Source organism: Panthera pardus, unplaced genomic scaffold (genome assembly GCF_024362965.1).
Source record: "Panthera pardus isolate Hobbes unplaced genomic scaffold, ASM2436296v1 HiC_scaffold_12, whole genome shotgun sequence".
Taxonomy (NCBI): Eukaryota; Metazoa; Chordata; class Mammalia; order Carnivora; family Felidae; genus Panthera; species Panthera pardus.
Window position 1 is genome coordinate 50,448,796 of NW_026526677.1, and position 22,105 is coordinate 50,470,900.

At 41.7% G+C, this 22,105-nt stretch overlaps 1 protein-coding gene across 1 annotated transcript; it reads left to right on the forward strand.

The window, feature by feature from the left end:
• The first annotated feature begins 7,346 nt into the window (after window positions 1-7,346).
• On the forward strand, window positions 7,347-11,494 carry NLRP10 (NLR family pyrin domain containing 10). The gene is made up of 2 exons (XM_019456202.2): window positions 7,347-7,798; window positions 9,431-11,494. Exons 1-2 carry the CDS (start codon window positions 7,516-7,518, stop codon window positions 11,065-11,067), a joined length of 1,920 nt encoding a protein of 639 aa, XP_019311747.1. The 5' UTR covers window positions 7,347-7,515; the 3' UTR covers window positions 11,068-11,494.
• Window positions 11,495-22,105: the final 10,611 nt, after the last annotated feature.

Consider the following 22,105-nt stretch of genomic DNA (forward strand, 5'->3'; position numbering starts at 1 on the left):
TCTGAATGCCTACAGACGCCGTCCCCGGAAGAGGCACTCATTATTTTTTAAATAATGTAATGAACAGGACTTATTATCCAAACCAAGAACTAGAACATTCATTAATTTTTTAAAATGATGAACAGGACCTACAACCCAAACCAAGGATTAGAACATTATCAACAGCAGTATTATGAATTAATATATTAGAATATGAATTTATTAAAATAGAATTATATACAATAGAATTTATTACTATGAAAATTAGAACATTATAATAGGTAATATTATCATGAGTATTAGCATATTATCATTCAGTGGTATGCTAGTAAATGTTTAACAACCAGCTCCCTTAAAAAAAGTGACCCTAGTTTTGTTATCAATTTCCATAGTATAGATATTCCTATCATGGTTGATTTCAAGCTACTGGCTCTCAAAATTTAACAACTGGCTCTCAAAATTCCTGAAAATTTGCCAACTGGCTTTCAAGAGCTGGTATGGGTTGGATCCAGCACTGCTGCTTTACATATACCTATTGCTCATGCCCAAGATCTCATTGCCTTCCCGCCCCACCCTGATAAGTGACTATTCACCTGAATTTGTGTGTAACATCATTTGCTTAAAAATTATGGTTTATTTCAAATATATATGGGTTGACTAAGTAATATACTCTTTAATTCTTCAGTTTTTGAATTCCATAAATATGGCTACACCAGATTTCCCTTGATAAGTGTATTATATATCTTTTTTCCATTCTTTTGATTTCAAGAATTCCATATCTTTATGTTTTAGGAGGATCTCTTGTAAATAGCATATACCTAAATATTTAGAAAATCCAACTGCCCACATTTGAATTTTTTGGATTCCCATACCTAGACTATTATTTGGGTTAATTTCTAACATTTTATTATATTTTTAATTTTTTGATGTTTATTTTTGAGAGAGAGACAGACATACAGAGCACAAGCGGAGGAGGTCATAGACAAAGAGAGACACAGAATCTGAAGTAGGCTCCAGGCTCTGAGCTGTCTGCATAGAGCCTGACATGGGGCTTCAACAGGCGCTTAACTGACTGAATCACGCAGGTACCCCTCTAACATTTTATTGTTTATTTTTGTTACACTTTCCATTTTCTTTTTTTAACTTCTATTTGGCCTTATAATGTGGTTATTTGTCTGATTGTGTTTTCTTAAGGTTCTTCTGCTAGTTAAGAAACACATTCTAATTTTAGCATTTTAATTATTATTTTTGATTTTGCCATGCCTTTTCTTTTCTTATTTGTTAATTACTTATCAAGGGAAGTGATTCCTTAGTGTACAATATTCATATTTCATAGTTAAGGATTACAGGTCAGTGACAAACTTCTGTGGAACTCAATCCAAATAAAACCTTTATATTCCAATATCATTTTGCACTCTGAAAGACACCTGCCTTCTTCATCTCAAAATCTTTCATGGAATCAAAATTTCTGTAGAAATCCATATACACTTCTTTTTGTGGCTCAGGCACAACAAACTTAAAAAAGAGTGGAACCCCAAAGGGATACAATGAATGCTCTAACAGTATGGAATTGCAGAGGCTTGGCCAGAAGGGTATACATCTGAAGTTTTGTCAAAGCACTGGGAGCCATTATAGTTATTCTCCTCAACATCAACTCCCTGACCAATGGAGTGGTGGTGTTCCAGCAGCACACAGGTGCCAAAGTTACCATGCATTTTAACTCATTTGTTTTGAGTTTAAATAGCTGTACCAATGATACGAGGACTTTGAAATGTTCTAGCTCTGATATTTCCCATTCTGATTTGTGCATGTACTTTGCCAACCTGCCTGTTTTTCTGACCGCCATCTTGCTAGCAGTTGCCAAGTCACTGGGGACAATGCAGTTCTCCTTCTCCTCCAAGGCCATGTGGGAGTACTGTTGAGAAAAGGCAGCCTCTCATAGCAGAGATGGATACTTCCAAATGGCTATATGGAGTCGATCTCAAGAGGACCTTTAAACTTACCAACCCCATATGCTAACTTTGTTAGAACTGACCAAAGTATAAAAGAGAATATGGTGACCACCATAGGGGCCAGAAGGCACATTTTCAAGGGACCTTTGCATGGAAGGGATGGTCTGGAGTTGGAGCCCCTACCTCTATTAGGCAGTCCTGGAAGCAGGGGGGTTATGATGCATACTGAACTTTGCCTTGGCATTTGCCTCCATGGGTGAGGAAAGATGATAATGCAGGCACGGAATTCTGGTAGCTCAACTCAGAGACTTCAATCCCTCCACACATATTTCTAGTTACTCTTGTTTCTTGAGAGTTTGCTGTTAAGAAAAACCCTCTTTACAGAATAAGTGTATAAAGTGTGTGTGTGTGTGTGTGTGTGTGTGTGTGAGACAGAGAGAGAGAGAGAGAGCGCTTTCTGTTTCATCCGCTTATTTCTCTCTTCTGTCTTTTGTATTTCTTTTCTGACTGTTTCCACCCTTGGCCTCTGTCTCTTTGTCTCCACCCCTTCCCTTTCGAATTCCATTGCTCCAGTTTCAGTTCTGCCCACAGCCAAGCCAGGGTTGCCTCATTTCATGTCCTGTCTCCACCCTTCAATTAAAACCAGTCTTTTTACATCTCATTTCTATTCCTTCCAGTGTGACTTTCAATCCCTGACCCATCATCTCCATACTTGGATCCTTCTAGGGAAGGCCAGTCTGAGAGTCTTCTCAGTTAGTGGACTCAGTTTTCTGTGTCAGGCTATGTATGTGGCAATGTCTCATTCCATTTTCCCATTTTATCTCTTGGGCTTGATTCTTTGCTGTCTTGCTTCGGTCTCTAGCCTCAGCTTGGTTAAGTCTCTGGGAGAGACCAATTCCCATTCCTTCCTGTTCTCCTGGATTCTGGCAGAACTCACTGAGCACTGGGCACAGAGGCCTTGGGGAGATAGGGGGAAAGGTGCACAAAAGAGGCTCCAAGCTGCTCCCTTATGGCTTCTCCCCTCTTCACCAGCAGCCCTCCCACCCTTAGGAGATGCTCTTACTCATCATTCAAAGAGAATCCAGGGACAACCAGACATGAGTACCCTCACCTGACCACAAAACTCACAGACCCGCTTTGCTCTGCCAAATGACCCTGTCACTTTCCTCAGGCATGGATGGAAGATGTTCCCTCCATTCTCCTGTCAAAGGCCCATCTTTTGCTTTTGCTTTGAATCCTGCCTCAATCCACAGCTCAATTCTCTCCTCTGGTACTTCTCTCTCTTGCCTGTATTTCTAACCTGATTCTGTGTCAGATGATTTTTTATCAGCATCTAAATCCTTCCCATACTCTCTCACATTAAAACAAACAAGACCTTCTTTTGGCCCCACATCCCCCACATCTTCTCAGGACCTCTCAATTCCTTTTGTTGCCAAGCTTCCTGAAAGATATGTCTATATACATTAGTTAATGTACTTTCTTTTGTACTGAGGTTTAGTTGACATACATCATTATATTTATTTCAGATATACAACATTATGATTCAATATATGTTTATATTGTGAACTGATCATCACAACAAATCTAGCCAACATCCATCATCATACATAGTTCCAAATTTTTTTGTGTGATGAGAACTTTCAAGATTTACTCTTACTAACTTCCAAATATGCAATACAGTATTACTATCTCTACTTCTACCTCCTGTTCTTACTTTGCTAATTTTTATTTTATAACATATATGCTCATAGTTTAAAAGGTCAATTAACATCAAAAAGCTTGTGCTCCAAATCCAGTACTTTCCTGGTCCACTTCTCCAACCCCCTCCCTACTCCACTACCTCCATTCTCTCTTTCCTGAGGCAACTGCTTTTATATTTAAATTGTTTCCTCTTGTATCTCTGCACTTTTATTTTTTTATTTTACTATATTTACATTTATTTATTTTTGAGAGACGTAGAGAGACAGAGAACAAGTGGGGGAGGGGCAGAGAGAGAAGGAGACACAGAATCCGAAGCAGGCTCCAGGCTCTGAGCTGTCAGCACAGAGCCCGATGTGGCGCTCGAACCCACAAACTGTGAGAGAACATGACCTGAGCTGAAGTCAGATGCTTAACCAACTGAGCTACCCAGGTGCCTCTCATCTCTGCACTTTTAAATAATAAATGTCTACTGCTACCTTTTGTCTCATCAATTTTATGCACTATCTCTTGACTTCCTATGCCATAATATTCCACCACTGTCCTTTCAATATGGTTATATTATACATTTTAGTTAGATCAATATTCAGCGGTTCCATTATTATTTCTATGCAAACATTATTTACAATGGAGTGTTGTAGTTTATTATTATGTAAAATTCTTTCTTATTTTTTGTTTTTCCTAGAGCTAGAATTTCTATATTCTAGTTATTTGTTTAGTTTTCTTGGTATTGAATGTTAGTTTCTCCATACCTTCTAGTAGCCTCTCAGTAGGATCTTCCAGAGGGCCTAGAAGCATCTGTTATTCTGTCAATTCTTTTTTCCCCCTGGAGATGATCTGAGAGCCCTATTCTCCTCGGTCAGGGCTTCTGTCCTGTCCCCACTCTAGGCTCTCTGACCAGGTGCCCTGGGCAGAGTGGGGAGGGTGCTTTGTTTTCCTCCTTGTTTGGATTCCTGTTTCATGGAGCTCCTATATTTCTCCCTTTTCACTTTGGTGGAGCACATCCTCCAGTGGTTTAAACAATGTGAAGAAATGGTGCAATGCATGGCTGAGGACATGGTGGTGACAGTGCCTCCATTCCTTTGCCTTGCGAGTCAGACTGCCCCAGCCTGGCCCTGTGTCAAGTTGTAGGAGAGTGCTGGGGTTTCAGAGAGGGAGAGGAAAGGGCTGCTGGACTCTTTTTTTTTTCTTGGTGACAGAATAGGTCATCCCTTTGGCCATTCCCTTGTTTTTCAATTTACTATGTGCAGGAAGGAAGTCAAGTTTTCTTCTGATGAGCAGCGCTTATCTACTGAATGTTAGATGGAATGTGTGGGTGTTTCTGCTGCTCTGAGGCCCTGGGGTGCTTCATCTCTCCCAGCCCCAGATGGGCCAGGGCCTATTAGGTATGAAAGGGGAGGTGACGGGATTGTCCCACCCACCCTTTTAATCCCAGCACCACCAAGAAGAAGTGAACTAGTGGGTTTGGGCTAAGTGGACCCAGGCTTGGCTGGGGTCTGACTAGAAAAGAAGATCTGTTTCCCTCAGTGCCCAGGACCTGGCTTGTTGGGCTCCTGCTTAAGGGAGGTGAGTCATCCCTAACTCACCTCCAGCTCTTTGAGTCCAAATGGCCTGAAGCCTAGATAGCAGATCTCCTTGGCACCCTCTAGTGCTATCTTTTCTTGCTGTCTCCTGAATTAGCTCTGCCAACAGCAGAGATTTTCAGGGGAGCCTGAGAGTTTATTGTAAATCACTCCTGTGTCAATAGGCTTGCTTTTCCAAACTACCCCAAGACTTGCACCCAAAGTCCCTTGTATCCTAACATACTCTGAAAATTTTTTTCTCACTTTTTGGTGCATAGTTAAAATGCTGGCATTTGAATCTCAGTGGCTTTCCCCATATCCAAATACCTTTTTCTAGCTCTCAGACATTTTGCTACTGAGATGGATTTCCCATTGGTTATAGATCAGAGGGGTAGTTCTGGACTCTGAAGTCTTCTAATTGTTGCTTCTCTTCTTCTGAAGACTGCCACCCTGTCAACATATTAGCTCTATATTTTAAACACAATTCAAGATCCTGTTCTCTCTAGTGGGGGATAGCAGTTAGTCTAACGACATGGTTTCTGCATCTGTCTTCTATGGTTTTTCTTTTCACATCTTTCTGTTCCTATTTACCCAGGTCATAGACAATGATTTAAATCCTGCCTCTTTGCCCACTGGTCCGGCTCTGGAAAATTCTGGAAAACCACTTTTCTCTCAAATTTCTTATCTGGAGTAACCCCTAAGATAGTTTCTGTGATGATCAAGAGAGATAATACTTAGAAATCATGGGGAAAAATAACCCAGTGAAGAAATGGGCAAAAGACATGAATAGACACTTTCCCAAAGAAGACATCCAGATGGCCAACAGACACATGAAAAGATGCTCAACATCACTCATCATCAGGAAATATAAATCAAAACCACATTGAGATACCACCTCACATGGGTCAGAGTGGCTAACATTAACAACTCAGAAAACAAAAGATGTTGGTGAGGATGTGGAGAAATAGGAACCCTCTTGCACTGTTGGTGGGAATGCAAACTGGTACAGCCACTCTGGAAAATAGTGTGGAGGTTTCTCAAAAAATTAAAAATAGAACTACCTTATGACCCAGCAATAGTGATACTAGGAATTTATCCAAAGGATACGGGAGTGCTGATTCATAGGGGCACATGTACCCCAATGTTTATAGCAGCACTTTCAACAATAGCCAAATTATAGAAAGAGCCCAAGTGTCCATCAACTGATGAATAGATAAAGAAGATCTGGTTTATATATACAATGGAATACTACTTGGCAATGAGGAAGAATGAAATCTTGCCATTTGCAACAATATGGATGGAACTGAAGGGTATTATGCTAAGTGAAATAAATAAAAGAAAACCAGATATCATATGTGTTCACTCATATGTGGAACTTGAGCAACTTAACGGAGGACCGTGGGAGAAGGGAAGGGGAAAAATAGTTTCAAACAAAGAGGGAGGCAAACCATAAGAGACTCTTGAATATGGATAACAAACTGAGGGTTGGTGGGGGGGGTGGGGGAGGGGGAAATGGATGATGGACATTGAGGAGGGCACTTGTTGGGATGAGCACTGGGTGTTGTATGTAAGCAATGTATCATGGGAATCTACCCCCAAAACCAAGGGCACACTGTATACACTATATGTTAGCTAACTTGACAATAAATTTTAAAAAAAGAAAAGAAATCATGGGGCACAAAGTGAGCCCTCAAAGTGACTGTTCTTTTATTATTTGAACTTGTCTCCTTATCTGAATTAGAAAACTTCCAGCTTTGAAATCCTGTGTGTGCTTGAGTCCATGAGGCTGATTGCGAAGCCAATGGGTTGATGATATAGAGTTTCTACCTTCTTGCCAGAACTCCTCAGTAGTCCTAGCCAGTATGCTTCAACTCTGGATAGGTTCACAAAGTCAGGGAAGGGCTCACTTTGAAAACTTAAAGAAGTATATATTTTTAACCCAACTGTCTTAAGTAGGCATTTAGGGCCTGATAGTGTGTGTGAGAGGGAGAACGGGGGCGGAGGGAGAGATGGAGAGATAGAACCTATACACCCACATCCCTTCCTTCCTATTTGCTGGCACAGACACACGTCAGCTGACAAAGAAGCACAGCCGGGAATGAGTAAGAAAATTCCCTGCTGTCCCACCTACTCGCTTTTCTTGGAATTTTGCACACGTCTCTCTCTCCTCTCTCCTTGGCCTGGGCTCAGCAGCTTGCTAAACACCCAGAAAGGAGAGTGGCTGAGGTGCCTGCAGGCTGCTTTTCCCTCAGTGCTCACCTCTCTTCCCCTCTCCCTTGCTTCTCCAGGTCACTGGTCTCAACTCGACCCTTCACCCCAACACCATGGCCCTGGCCCACAGCCCCCGAGAGACATTGCTCTGGGTTTTGAGTGACCTTGAGGACAAAAGCTTCAAGCTATTCAAGTTCCACTTACGGGACAGAAGCCTGCTTGAGAGGCAGCCACAGCTGGCTCGGGGGGAGCTGGAGGACCTGAGCCGGGTGGACCTGGCTTCTTTGCTGATTTCCCTGTATGGAGCACAGGAGGCCTCAAAGGTGGTGCTCAGGATCCTGAAGGTCATGAACCTGTTGGAACTAGTGGACCAGCTCAGCCACATCTGTCTGAATGGTGAGTGCAGGAGGGGATGACAGGAGGTCAGGGTAGCCCCAGGACTATGTATGTAAGCAATGTATCATGGGAATGATACCCCCATGACATTTCCAGAGACTCCCACAGCCTGTGATTTATGCTGTCTCTTACTCTTGCCCTCTGTCCATGCCTAGGAGCACCAGTGCCCAGGGTCCTGGTGGTCTCCAGCCCAAGGCTCTGACAGCCTGAGCCGAAGGTGGGGATTTATTTACAGAAAGATTACTATTATCTTGTGGCCATAATGCCCCCACCTCCTGCCTCCAGTCATAGTGCCACAGAAAAGAAGAGGAGAGGAGAAGGACTTAGAGATTGGGGAAGATGTTGGTGAAGGGGATTCCGCTAAGCAGCAGAAATGGCATCAGGTGGTGGGGGTCTGACCTTGCCTTAGCTGCTGTCCTAGCAGGCAGCTCAGGCTATTTCCCACAGAGGACAGTCTGCTTCTGCGTCCTTCTCTCTCAAGGAACTGATGGATTGATGCCGCCCTAGAGTGCAGGATGGGCATGGAGCCCAGAATGTCTCCTGTCCCTTCTCATGGGGTGCTGGGGGGGTGCTCCATCCATAGACCCCTTTCACACCTGAGACCTCTTCTGGCACAAAGTCATGGCTTCTGCTCAGAAGCTGGTTTATCTTGAGCACCTGCTTTGATTACCAAAAATAGGTTTCTATTACTTCACTATCCTCCAGCTTCCCTTCCCTTTCTCCCCTCTCTGTCCTTATCATTTCAATTTTTAAAAAGTTTTTAATTGTTTTTTTTTAAAGTTTATTTATTTATTTTGAGAGAGAGAGAGAGAGAGATAGAGAGAGAGAGAGAACAAGGGGAGGCAGAGAACCCCAAGCAGGCTCCGCACTGTCAGCACAGAGCCCACACAGGGCTCAATCCCACAAATTGTGAGATCATGACCTGAGCCAAGTCAAGAGTCAGATGCTTAACAAACTGAGCCACCCAGGCGGCCCTGTCTTCACCATTTGAAATGAGGATGTTTCATCGGAACACTCAGTCACATACACAGAGACTTTTACACATATACATATTCTTACAAACACCTACTTGCTGATGCACACTGACATGCCTTCCTCACACAAAAATACACAAGCTTTTGGGGTGCCCGGGTAGCTCAGTCAGTTATGCATCCAACTTCAGCTCAGGTCATGATCTCACAGTTCGTGGGTTCAAGCCCCACATCAGGCTCAGAGCCTGGAGCCTGCTTCAGATTCTGTGTCTCCCTCTCTCTCTGCCCCTACCCTGCTCGTGCTCTGTCTCTCTCTCAAAAATAAGTAAACATTAAAAAAATACATAAGCTTTCATAGGTGTACTCTCATGGGCATGTGTGGATACAGTCACTCATACCCCACAGATACCCACACACACAAAACACACCCTTGCACACTCATATGGGTGTACACATGCACACCAGGCATGTAAATGTGTGCAGGTACACACACATACACATCTGTAGCAGTCACTGTCCTTGTGGCTGGAAGTATAAACTTCAGGAAGATAGAAGTTAGCATACAAAATGAAACTAGAGATCAGGATCTAGAGTGTGAACGGCCCTCTTGGTCCTTCTTTATCTCCATGTCACCCGCTAACACCCCATGTGTCTGGCTCAGATTACAGAGAAATATACCGAGAGCATATGCGCGGCCTGGAGGAGAGGCAAGAGGGGGGACCCTGCAGCAGCCACAGCCAGCTGCTCCTCGTGGCCAGGCCTAGCCAGGAGAGCCCAGAATCGTCTGCCCTCCCCGTTCTGGAGCAAGAGCTGGACTCCGTGTCGCTGCAGGCTCTGTTTGATCCAGGAGAAAGGCCTTACCAAGCCCCGCCCACAGTGGTACTACAGGGGTCTGCTGGCACTGGAAAGACAACACTGGCCAGAAAAATGGTGCTGGACTGGGCCACTGGCACCCTTTACCAAGGCCGGTTTGATTATGTCTTTTATGTCAGCTGCAGAGAAGTGGTCCTGTTGCAGGAGGGCAGACTGAACCAGCTCCTCTTGTGGTGTTGTGGGGACAACCAGGCACCTGTGGATGAGATGTTGAGGGAGCCAGAGCGGCTGCTGTTCATCCTGGACGGCTTTGATGAGCTGCAGAGGCCCTTTGCAAAGGGCTTGAAGAGGCTGAGTCCGTGCCCCATGGGGGAAATCCTGCACCGTCTAATTAGGAGAGAGATGCTTTCCACGTCTTCACTTCTTATCACCACCCGGCCCCTTGCTTTGCCGAATCTGAAGCCCTTGCTGAAACAGTCGCATCATATTCACATCCTAGGCTTTTCTGAGGATGAGAGGAGGAAGTATTTCAGCTCCTATTTCACGGATGAGGAGCAAGCCAGAAATGCCTTTGACATTGTACAAGGGAATGATATTCTCTACAAATCATGTCAGATTCCAGGCATCTGTTGGGTGGTCTGCTCCTGGTTGAAGGAGCAGATGGAGAAGGGCAGGGAGATCTCAGAGACTCCCAGTAATGGCACAGACATCTTCATGGCCTATGTCTCTACCTTCCTGCCGCCCAGTGACAACGGAGGCGGCTCTGAGCTTACCCGGCACAGGGTCCTGAGGGGTCTGTGCTCCTTAGCAGCTGAGGGGATCCAGCACCAGAGGTTCATGTTTGAAGAAGCTGACCTCAGGAAGTACAATTTAGATGGGACCAGGCTTGATGCTTTCCTGAGCAGCATGGATTACCAAGAGGGATTTGACATCAAGAAGTTCTATACCTTCCGCCACATTAGTTTCCAGGAATTTTTTTATGCCATGTCCTACCTGGTGAAAGAGGACCAGAGTCAGCTGGGGAAAGAGTCCCACAGAAAAGTAAACAGCCTTCTGGATGAAGAGGGGCAGGCAGGGAACGAGGAGATGACCCTCAGTACACGGTTTTTATTGGACATATCGAGAAAAGAGACCTCCTCGAACTTTGAGCTAAAGTTCTCCCTCAAAATTTCTCCCTCGGTACAGCAGGATCTGAAGAATTTTAAAGAAAAAATGGAATCTATAAAATGTAACAGGGCCTGGGATTTGGAATTATCTCTGTATAAGTCTAAAATAAAGAATCTGGTAAAGGGCGTTCAGATGAGCGATGTATCGTTTAAGATGGAACATTCAAATAAAAAGAAATCCCATGGCAAGAACTCATTTTCTGTCAAAACCAGCTTGAGCAATGGATGGAAAGAAAAGCAAAAATGTCCTTGTGACAATAATATAGCAAAGGCTCAAGAGAAGTCTTCTAATGGAAAAGGCAGAGAGGCAGAGGAATGAACGACGTGGCAGGTAGGAGCAGCATTTATCTGGGAAGCAGATAGAACTGAAGGGTTGGGAAGGTGGTGGGGGTAGGGACCGGGGGATAGGGGAATACAGGGTGTAAAAAGGAATGGACAGATGAGAGATTACACTAATGGGTACTAGGAGTGGAAAAGCAGAGGAACAAATCGAAAATAACATTGGATAATAGGGGATCAGAAAACTTGGAACATAAGATGTGGGGAAAGTCCATGTGGAATGAGTTCCCAGGAACAACCACATTTACCATCAATGGCTCAAAATCAGTTATTTAAAATCCCCTCCTCCTAGAGGCTGTTTATAACCTCCTATACCGTAGAGTTTCAGTAACCCCTCTTATGTATGTGTCAATGTCAGTCACCAAACATGTGATTTGACTCTTTGTATAAAATAAACTTCTAAATATAATAAACTATGGATTGTGCTTATTCTATAAAATGGGATAATGTGAAACATATCATATCAACATTTATTTTTTTTTTCAACATTTATTTATTTTTGGGACAGAGAGAGACAGAGCATGAACGGGGGAGGGGCAGAGAGAGAGGGAGACACAGAATCGGAAACAGGCTCCAGGCTCCGAGCCATCAGCCCAGAGCCTGACGTGGGGCTCGAACTCACGGACCGCGAGATCGTGACCTGGCTGAAGTCGGACGCCCAACCGACTGCGCCACCCAGGCGCCCCTCATATCAACATTTAAAGGAAATAGTGTACTGTGTCATACTGGAATATCCCTTTGACTTTGTACTTGTGATCAATTGCTGCTTAGATAGTAGCTCCCCATCTTTCTAGAAACTTCTAGAGTTTCCATGTTGGAAATAAGCCATATCTTGTTACAGATCTTTGGTCTTGGAAGGTCTACTGTGACTTGACTTAGCTTTGTACTAATACCATGTCACTTGTCCTCATTGGTGCCATTACCTCCCTTTTATTTTTGTAAAGACCAGTCAGTTCTAAGCGGTAACTCATAATCTCTTTTTCTTCTTTGGCTCCCTCTGTATAGAAAAGAAGAAGAATCAAAGGAATTCCAGATGTAGTTCGTGACTCATTTCTTAGATGAGGAAATTAAAGTTCAGTTAGGGGCCCTATCAATTTCTGGGGTTCCTCAAAGACATCTCTTAGTTCCCATACCTCAGTCAACAGTGTAGAGGCCCCTGAGGACCTTGTGCCTAAGCACTGCAAACCTATCCCCACCCCAGCTGTTGCTGCTGGTGTCAGCACAGCTGAGAATGTCGGTGCTGCTTTGGACCCTCAGTGCCCCACAGAAAGGTTATAGATACCCCTCGTTTTGCTTTTTACACATTTTTATTACTGTCATGACTCCTCACAAATTGATTCCATGTGTACCAATTCCAGTAATCTGCTGGACATGCCCAGACGTCTGAATCCAAGGGAACTCAGCCTTGGATGGTCAATTGGGACATCATAACACTAATTATTATTAATTCTTTTTCACACAGGAAGGTTGGTGGCTCCACATTTGATAATTAGATAGATTGCATATTGAACACCTAGATTCAGGGTACATGTAACAAACCTTATGCGTGTGCATGTACTTATTTGAAGAGTAATTTGTACTACGTTCCTACAGAGGCTGGTTGGCATCCAGTGAGAAAGGCTGTGTTGTCCCCTACAGAGCTTAGATGTTCACAGAGACCAACTCCCAAACGTCATACAGAATTTGGGCACAATGAAACAGGTGCTTAGCTACACTGCTGGATTTTCATGGGGCCTAGGAGGCCTGCTTCAAAAAACATGGATCTAAAAACCACTGAGGTTTAAACATATTAGGATTCACGTTCAATCCAAACTAGCTTAAGCAAAAATTAAATGACCCACTGTATTTACTTTTTAAAAAGTAATGATTTCTAGTTTTAGGTATGTCAGGCTCTTTTTATTTATTTATTTATTTAAAAAAAATTTTTTTAATGTTTATTTATTTTTGATACAGAGCATGAATGGGGGAGGGGCAGAGAGAGAGGGAGACACAGGATCGGAAGCAGGCTCCAGGCTCTGAGCCATCAGCCCAGAGCCCGACTCGGGGCTCGAACTCACGAACCGTGAGATCGTGACCTGAGCTGAAGTTGGATGCTCAACCGACTGAGCCACCCAGGCACCCCTGTCAGGCTCTTTTTAAACAACGACATCAAGGTTTCACTCTCTCTCTTGTCTGTTGCTCTTTTTATAGTCACCCTTTCTTCTCATTTCAGAGAGTGGCTCTTACATGTCAGAGAAAATGGCCATAAGAGCCATTTCTCTTATGGTCTGCTTAAACCATCCTTACAGTCAATGACCCTAAAGGAACAGAATTGTCTTTACCAACAGGTCTAGCAGAGAAGTTGGAAGAGGTTTCTGACCTGACCCTAGATATGTACCAAGCCTTGAACAATCACTGTGGTCTGGAAGATGAACTTCTCTGACTGGATAGCCCTAAGTCTCATGGTCTAGGCCACACCCCCATGGCTAAGTAAGAAAGGATCAGAACTTCCTGAAATGCATGGAATGGGAGAGTAGCTCCCCAAAGGGAAGGATTCTGAACAGGCAGAACAATATGTCACACAGACTTTACACAAATACAAGTGTGTCTGATGGTCTGGGATTCCCTGAGGGGGCTGTGTAAGAGGGAGATGCAATGAAATCCCTGTGGATAGAAGTCTGAAAGAAAGGGTCCACTGGGCTTCAGGACTTGATGGTCAAAGGGAGGAGTGATTCCAGGTACAGAGAGGGGCTGGCCTTACCTGGTGCTTACTTAGCCTCCCTCTGGGGAGTGGGAGGTGCCAACCATGGGAAAGAGAAGGCTGTGGTCAAAGGGAAGAGCTCTGTCCCTAGGGAACAGCCATGGGGACCCCCTCTGAAGGGGTGGGGTTCAAGAGTGGCAGGAGGAGGAAGGTAGTGAGACAAAATACAAGATGCCCAGTTACATTTGAATTTCAGATAAACTATATATATATATATTTTTTTGGCGTGGGACACACTTATACTAAAAGTTTACTTGTTTATCTGAAATTCAAACTTAACTGAGCATTATATATTTTTATTTGCTCAATCTGGCAACCCTTAGTGGAGGAGGGTGGTGGGGGAGCAGGCAGCAGCCATAAGCCACATGAAGTAATATATCAGCTGCTATAGCTCCAAATAGTCTTGAAAATTTTACCATATTTCTCCCTATCTCTGGGATTCTTAAAATGAAACCCACATTTTTTTGTAGAGCCCACAAACTGGTGGGGTTCCTATAGCAAGTTAAAAATGTGAATATTCTTGGGAATATTTGGAGAACATTTGCCAGGGAAAGACTGAATTTATTTTAGCAAATATGTGGCAATTTTGAGATTGGATCAATGTGCAAATCCATTTTTGTCACTGTTGTCATTGACTATGCCTTCTTAGACAAGTTAGAATTTCCTTTTCCCTTTTTGGAACATTGGCAGAAATGCAACTCCCTCCACACACACACACACACACACACACACAGACACACAAAACAAACAAACCAAAATAATCTACCCCGCAAACAACCCCTCCAAACACCACACAAAACAACAAATCAAAACAACAAAACAAAGCAAAACACCCTTCTGAGTTCATAACAGACTCAGAAAGATGATAATCTTTATGTTTCACACTGCCCATTCCCCACTTTTAGCCCCCAATGGATTTTTTTTTTCCAATTTAGTTAACATACAGTGTAATCACCCAGTGATTGATCACTTACATATCACACCCAGGGCACTTACATATGACATGTAAGTGCCCTCCTTAATGCCTGTCACCCATTTAACCTCCCCTCCCATCAACCCACAGTTTGTTCTCTGTATTTTTTTTAATTTATTTTAGAGAGAGCATGTGCAAGTGGTGGGGGCAGAGAGAGAGGGAGAGAGAATCCCAAGCAGGTTCCACACTCGGTTGGAGACCGATGCAGGGCTCCATCCCATGACCCTGAGATCATGACCTGAGCAGACGCTCAACTGACTGAGCCACCCATGTGCCCCAGTAAAGGTGGTTAAAGATAAATTTATTTTAAATTTAATTTTATTGTTTCCCTGTTCTGATTTGCTTCTATTCAGTGTTGATTTTTTAAAAATATAATTTATTGTCAAGTTAGTTAACATATAGTGTATACAGGGTGCTCTTGGCTTCAGGAGTAGATTCCCATGATTCATTGTTTAAATTTAACACCAGTGCTCATCCCAACAAGTGCTCTCCTTAATGCCCATCACCCATTTTTCCCTCTCCCTCATGCCCCCATCAACCCTCAGTTTGTTCTCCATATTCAAGAGTCTTACGGTTTGCTTCCCTCTGTTTCAAACTATTTTTCCCCTTCCCTTCCTCCATGGTCTTCTGTTAAGTTTCTCAAGTTCCATATGAGTGAAAACATATGATACCTGTATTGCTCTGGCTGACTTATTTCACTTAGCATAGTACTCCTCAGTTCTGCCCACGTTGTTGCAAGTGGCAAGATTTCATTCTTATTGCTAAGTAGTATTCAATTGTATATCTAAACCACGTCTTCTTTATTCATTCACCAGTTATGGACATTTGGGCTCTTTCTGTAATTTGGCTATTGTTGAAAGTGCTGCTATAAACATTGGGGTATATGTGCCCCTATGAATCAGCACTCCCGTATCCTTTGGATAAATTCCTAGTAGCGCTATTGCTGGGTTGTAGGGTAGTTCTATTTTTAATTTTTTGAGGAACCTCCACACTGTTCTCCAGAGTGGCTGCACCAGTTTGCATTCCCACTAATAGTGCAAGAGGGTTCCCCTTTCTCCACATCCTCACCAACATCTGTTGTTTCCTGAGTTGTTAACGTTAGCCACTCTGACCTGTGAGGTGGTATCTCAATGCGGTTTTGATTTGTATTTCCCTGATGATGAGCGATGTTGAGCACCTTTTCATGTGTCTGTTGGCAATCTGGGTGTTTTCTTTGGAAAAGTGTCTATTAATGTTTTCTGCCCATTTCTTCACTGGATTATTTATTTTTAGAGTGTTGAGTTTAGTAAGTTTTTAAAATATATTTTGAATACTTTTTATCTGATATGTCATTTGCACATATCTTTTCCCATTCTGTTGGTTGCCTTTTAGTTTTGTTGATTGTTTCCTTTGCTGTGCAGAAGCTTTTTATCTGGATGAGGTCCCAATAGTTCACCTTTGCTTTTATTTCTCTTGCCTTCAGAGACGTGTTAAGTAATAAGTTGCTGCAGCTGAGGTCAAAGAGGTGGTTGCCTGTTTTTTCCTCCAGGGTTTTGATGGTTTCCTGTCTCACATTTAGGTCTCTTATCCATTTTGAATTTATTTTTGTGTATTGTGTAAGAAAGTGGTCCAGGTTCATTCTTCTGCATGTTGTTGTCCAGTTCTCCCAGCACCATTTGCTAAAGAGTATGTCTTTTTTCCCCATTGGATATTCTTTCTGGCTTTGTCAAAGGTTAGTTGGCCATACTTTTGTGGGTCCAATTCTGGGTTCTCTATTCTATTCCTTTGGTCTATGTGTCTGTTTTTGTGCCAATACCACATTGTCTTGATTACAGCTTTATAGTGAAGACGAAAGTCTGGGATTGTGATGCCTCCCACTTTGGTTTTCTTTTTCAGCATTACTTTGGCTATTCAGGGTCTTTGGTGGTTCCATACAAATTTTAGGATTGTTTGTTCTAGCTCTGAGAAAAATGCCAGTGCCATTTTGATTGGGATTGCATTGAATGTGTAGATTGCTTTGGGTAGAATTGACATTTTAACAATATTTGTTCTTCCAATCCATTAGAGTGGAACGTTTTTCCATTTCTTTGTGTCTTCTTCAACTTCTTTCATAGGTTTTCTATAGTTTTCAGCATACAGATCTTTTACCTCTTTGGTTAGGTTTATTCCTCGGTTTTTTATGGTTCTTGTTGCAATTGTAAATGGGATCAATTTGTTGCTTTCTCTTTCTTTTGCTTCATATTGGTGTATAGAAATGCAACCAATTTCTGTACATTGATTTTTTATCCTGAAACTTTGCTGAATTCATGTTATCAGTTCTAGCAGCTTTTTGGTGGAGTCTTTCGGGTTTTCCATGTAGAGTATCATGTCATCTGTGAAGAGTGAAAGTTTGACTTTTTCTTTGCCAATTTGGATGCCTTTTATTTCATTTTGTTGTCTGATTGCTGAGGCTAGGACTTCCAACACTATGTTAAACAACAGTGGTGAGAGTGGACATTCCTGTCCTGTTCTTGATCTCAGGGAGAAAGCTCTCAGTTTTTCCCATTGAGGATGATATTAGCTGTAGGCTTTTCATATATAGTTTTTATGATGTTAAAGTATGTTCCTTCTATGCTGACTTTCTTGAGGGTTTTTTAAAGAAAGATGCTATATTTTGTCAAATGCTTTTTCTGTATCTATTGACAAGATCATGTGGTTCTTATCCTTTCTTCTATTAATGTGATGCATCACATTGATTGATTTGTGAATACTGAACCAGCCCTGCAGCCCAGGAATGAATCCCACTTGATCATGGTGAATAATTCTTTTAATATACTGTTGAATTCAATTTTCTAGTATGTTGTTGAGAATTTTTGTGTCCATTTTCATCAGGGATATTGGCCTGTAATTCTTTTTAGTGGGATCTCTGTCTGATTTGGGAATGAAGGTAATGCTGGCTTTATAGAGTCCAGAAGCTTTACTTCCATTTCTATTTTTTGGAACAGCTTGAGAAGGATAGGTATTAATTTTGCTTTAAATGTCTGGTAGAACTCCCCTGGGAAGCCATTTGCCCCAGGACTCTTATTTGTTGGGAGATGTTTGGCAACTGATTCCATTTCTTCGCTGGGTATGGGTCTGTTCAAACGTTCCATTTCTTTCCTTTGAGTTTTGATAGTGCACGGGTGTCTAGAAATTTTTCCATTTCTTCCAGGTTGTCCAGACTGTTGGCACATAATTTTTCATAGTTTCATTATTCTCTAATAATTGTTTGTATTCCTGTGGTGTTGGTTGTGAGCTCTCCTCTTTCATTTGTGATTTTATCTATTTAGATTCTCTCTCTTTTCTTTTTGAGAAGTCTGGCTAGGGGGTTATTAATTTTGTTTCTTCTTTCAAAAATCAGCTCTTAGATTCATTGATCTGTTCTACTGGTTTTTTGTTTTGTTTTGTTTTGTTTTGTTTTTGGATTATATATTGCTAATTTCTGTTCTAATCTTTATTATTTCTCTTCTGCTGGCTTTGGGGTTTCTTTGCTGCTCTGCTTCTAGTTCCTTTATGTGTGAGGTCAGGTTTTGTATTTGGGATTTTTCTTGTTTCTTGAGATAGGCCTGGATTGCAATGTATTTGCTTCTTAGGACGACCTTTGCTGCATCCCAAGGGTTTGGACTATCATGTTTTCATTTTCATTTGCTTCCATTTATATATTTTTAAAATTTATTCTTTGGTTGACCCATTCATTCTTTAGTAGGATGTTCTTTATCTTCCATGTGTTTGGAGGTTTGCCAAATTTTTTCTTGTGGTTGATTTCAAGTTTCATATCGTTGTGACCTGAAAATATGAATGGTATGATTTCAATTCTTTTATATTTATAGAGGGCTGTTTTGTGACACTGTACGTGATCTATCTTGGAGAATGTTCCATGTGCACTTGAGAAGAATGTGTATTCTGCCACTTTAGGATGAAAAGTTCTGAATATATCTGTCAAGTCCATCAAGTCCAGTGTAATATTCAAGACCTTTGTTTCTTTATTGATTTTCTGCCTAGATGATCTGTCCATTGTTGTAAGTGGAGTATTAAAGTCCCCTGCAATTACTGTATTCTTATCAGTAAGATTGCTTATGTTTGTGACTAAATGATTTCTATATTTGGGTTGTTTCAAGTTGGGGGCATAAACATTTACAATTGTTAGCTCTTCTTGATGTATAGACCCCATAATTATGATATAATGCCCTTCTTCATCTCTTGTTACGGTCTTTAGTTTAAAATCGAGTTTGTCTCATATAAGTATGGCTACTCTAGCTTTCTTTTGACTTCCAGTAGCATGATAGATGGTTCTCCAACCCCTCACTTTCAATCTGAAGGCATTCTCAGGTCTAAAATGAGTCTTTTGGGGTGTCTGGGTGTCTCAGTTGGTTGAACATCCATCTTTGGCTCAGGTCATGATCTTGTGGCTCATGAGTTTGGGCCCCATGTAGGGCTCTGTGCTGATAGCTTGGAGCCTGGAACCTGCTTCAGATCCTGCTTCAGATCCCCTCTCTCTGCCCCTATGCTTGTGCTCTCTTTCAAAAATAAATAAACATTAAAAAAATTTTTAATAAAATGAGTCTTTTATAGACAGTATATAGATGGGTCTTTTTTTTTTAATCCATTCTGATACCCTATGTCTTTTGATTGGGGCATTTAGTCCATTTACATTCAGAATTATTTTTGAAAGATATGGATTTAGTGTAATTGTGTTATCTGTAGGTTTCATGCTGTAGGTGATGTCTCTGATCCTTTGTAGTCTTTGCAGCATTCTACTCACAGAGTCCCCCTTAGGATCTATTGCAGGGCTGGTTTAGTGGTCAAGAACTTCTTCAGTTTTTGTTTGTCTGGGAGTCTTTATCTCTCCTTGTATTCAGAATGACAGCCTTGCTGGATAAAAGATTCTTGGCTGTATATTGTTCTCTGTATTTAAGAGTCTTTTCTGGTTTGCCTCCCTCTTTGTTTTTACCTTATTTTTCCTTCCTTTTCCCTATATTCATCTGTTGAGTTTCTCAAATTCCACATGAGTGAAATCATATGATATCTGTCTTTCTCTAACTTATTTTGCTTAACATAATAACTTCCAGTTCCATCTACATTGTTGCAAATGGCAAAATTTCATTCTTTTTTATTGCCTAGTAGTATTCTATTATATATGTATACTACATCTTCTTAATCCATCCATCAGTTGATGGGAATTTGGGCTCTTTCCATAATTTATCTATTGTTGATAGTGCTGCTATAAACATTGGGGTGCATGTGCCTCTTTGAATCAGCACTTTTGTATTTTTTGGATAAATACCTAGTGGTACAATTGCTGGGCCATAGAGTAGTTCTATTTTTAATTTTTAATTTTTTGAGAAACCTCCATACTTTTTCCCAGAGTGGCATTTTGCACTCACTATTGGTAGGAATGCAAACTGGTGCAGCACAGTAGATTTTTTTTACCATGGAGACGGTGACTGGGGCATCCATACTGTCAGACTCAGCCTGCTGAGAGAAAGGATGGTTAATCTCAAAAAGGCGCCTTCATTAGTAGGATGTGTAACTATTCACCCTTTGACTTTTTTTAAATAATCTTTTCCCCTTCACTCCTAGACTTGGGAACTAGACCACAAAATGTGTGAACTCTTTGAAGTAATTCATTTATAGACTTCTCTTACCCTGTTTCTAGTTATTTTCTATCGTTCCTTCATCAAGATTTGAAATCTTATCTTCTTCACCCACAACATCCATGTCCTTCAGGACACTCAATTCATCCTCTGCAATATTTCTTGTTTTACTCATCCATTCCATCCTATTTATACTTCCTTCCAGCCTGTCTTGCAAAACACGTGTGTGCATACACACACACACACACACACACACACACACAACCCCAACAACAAATGGAATTGATTGGGTTTCTTTGTATTCATGCAATAGTTGCAATGAGACAGTGTGCCTTTGCATATGTATAGGGGCATTTGAGCGTTGGCTCACCATCACTCATTGGCCTCCTTCCTCTACCAACAATATCTTTATTTCTCCTGGGGAATTTTTTCATTAAACTTTTTCAGGTGTGTACACTTGGGGTAGATGCTATCCTCAGCTATGGGGTAGGGACCATAAAGTGCATATTTGGCAGCATTTTCCACCCTCATTAGTCACATTGTCTGGTTCATGGTCTCTCATGTAATCCTACTACAGTGAATGATATGGGGTGGGGGGGGGTTCTTGGATTGGTTTTTGTGAATGAAAGCCTTTCCCCACAGAATAACTGGTATGTTTCCCATGGGACACAGATTGGAGAGGATGTATCTCTGTATTGGCAGCCTTGTTGTCTCTCAGAGGGGAGAGCCTCCTTGAGAATGTAACCTACCCTAGGAAAGCAGAGATGAGAAACAGAGAAAGGGAACCCAGATTCTGTTCACCTCATCTGAGTGTAGGATAAAGTCAAGCCTGAGGATTCATTCATCCCTACATTTTGCTGAGACTGAGCCAATGGTCTCATTGTTGTAGGCTGAACTCTGAGACCCTAGGTTCTTATACATACCTTGTGAGATTAATAACAGTATCTTAATTTCAGCAGAAAAGTAATAGGGCCAGAGAAGTTACATATTTTCTCAGTCATACAGCTAGTCTAGATGTTTTCTCTTCAAGTTAAAAAGCACCAACTATAAAGTAACCTGAATGACTATCCCCCCACCCCCCAATTTCAGTGTTTTCATACTTCTACTGGAAATATATTTAAAATTTTGGTAATAAAAATATCCAGGCTTTCCACACAGTAACTTCAACCTACTTGTCTTAATGTGTTTTCCGATCACTGCAGATATTGTCCATCCCATGCAATAAGTCTAGATAACCCTGCCTTTGTTCATAGCTCCATCCCTTCCTCTCTTCCTCAACCTGTTTAGTAACATTCACTCAGCCTCTGCTTTCATTCTTTAATGGGGGGGGGGGGAGGTCCTGGTGGAATTGGGTCTCTGGAGTGAAGAGATGTTTTTCCCTATAGGGCTCTGAAGGAGTGTTGTTTCAAGTTTATATAGCTGAGATTTTTATGTCCATAGGGGAAAGTCTATATAAATTGAGTATAAGTTCTCCAGAGAAGGGCTCTCAAAGGGCAAACATTTAATGCCCATATAATATTATAAAATCAGTGCATTCAATCACTGAGTTGTATTTATGGGAGAGGTTTTTTTGTTTTGTTGTGTTTTTTGTTTTTTTTTTTTTGTTTTTTTTTTTTTACTGAAGAGGTGAAACATCTGATTAAATGGGATGAAAGTCAGAACCAGTCCATAGGAAAGGAACTGAAGATTCTGTTTATGTACTTGTTAGTGGGTT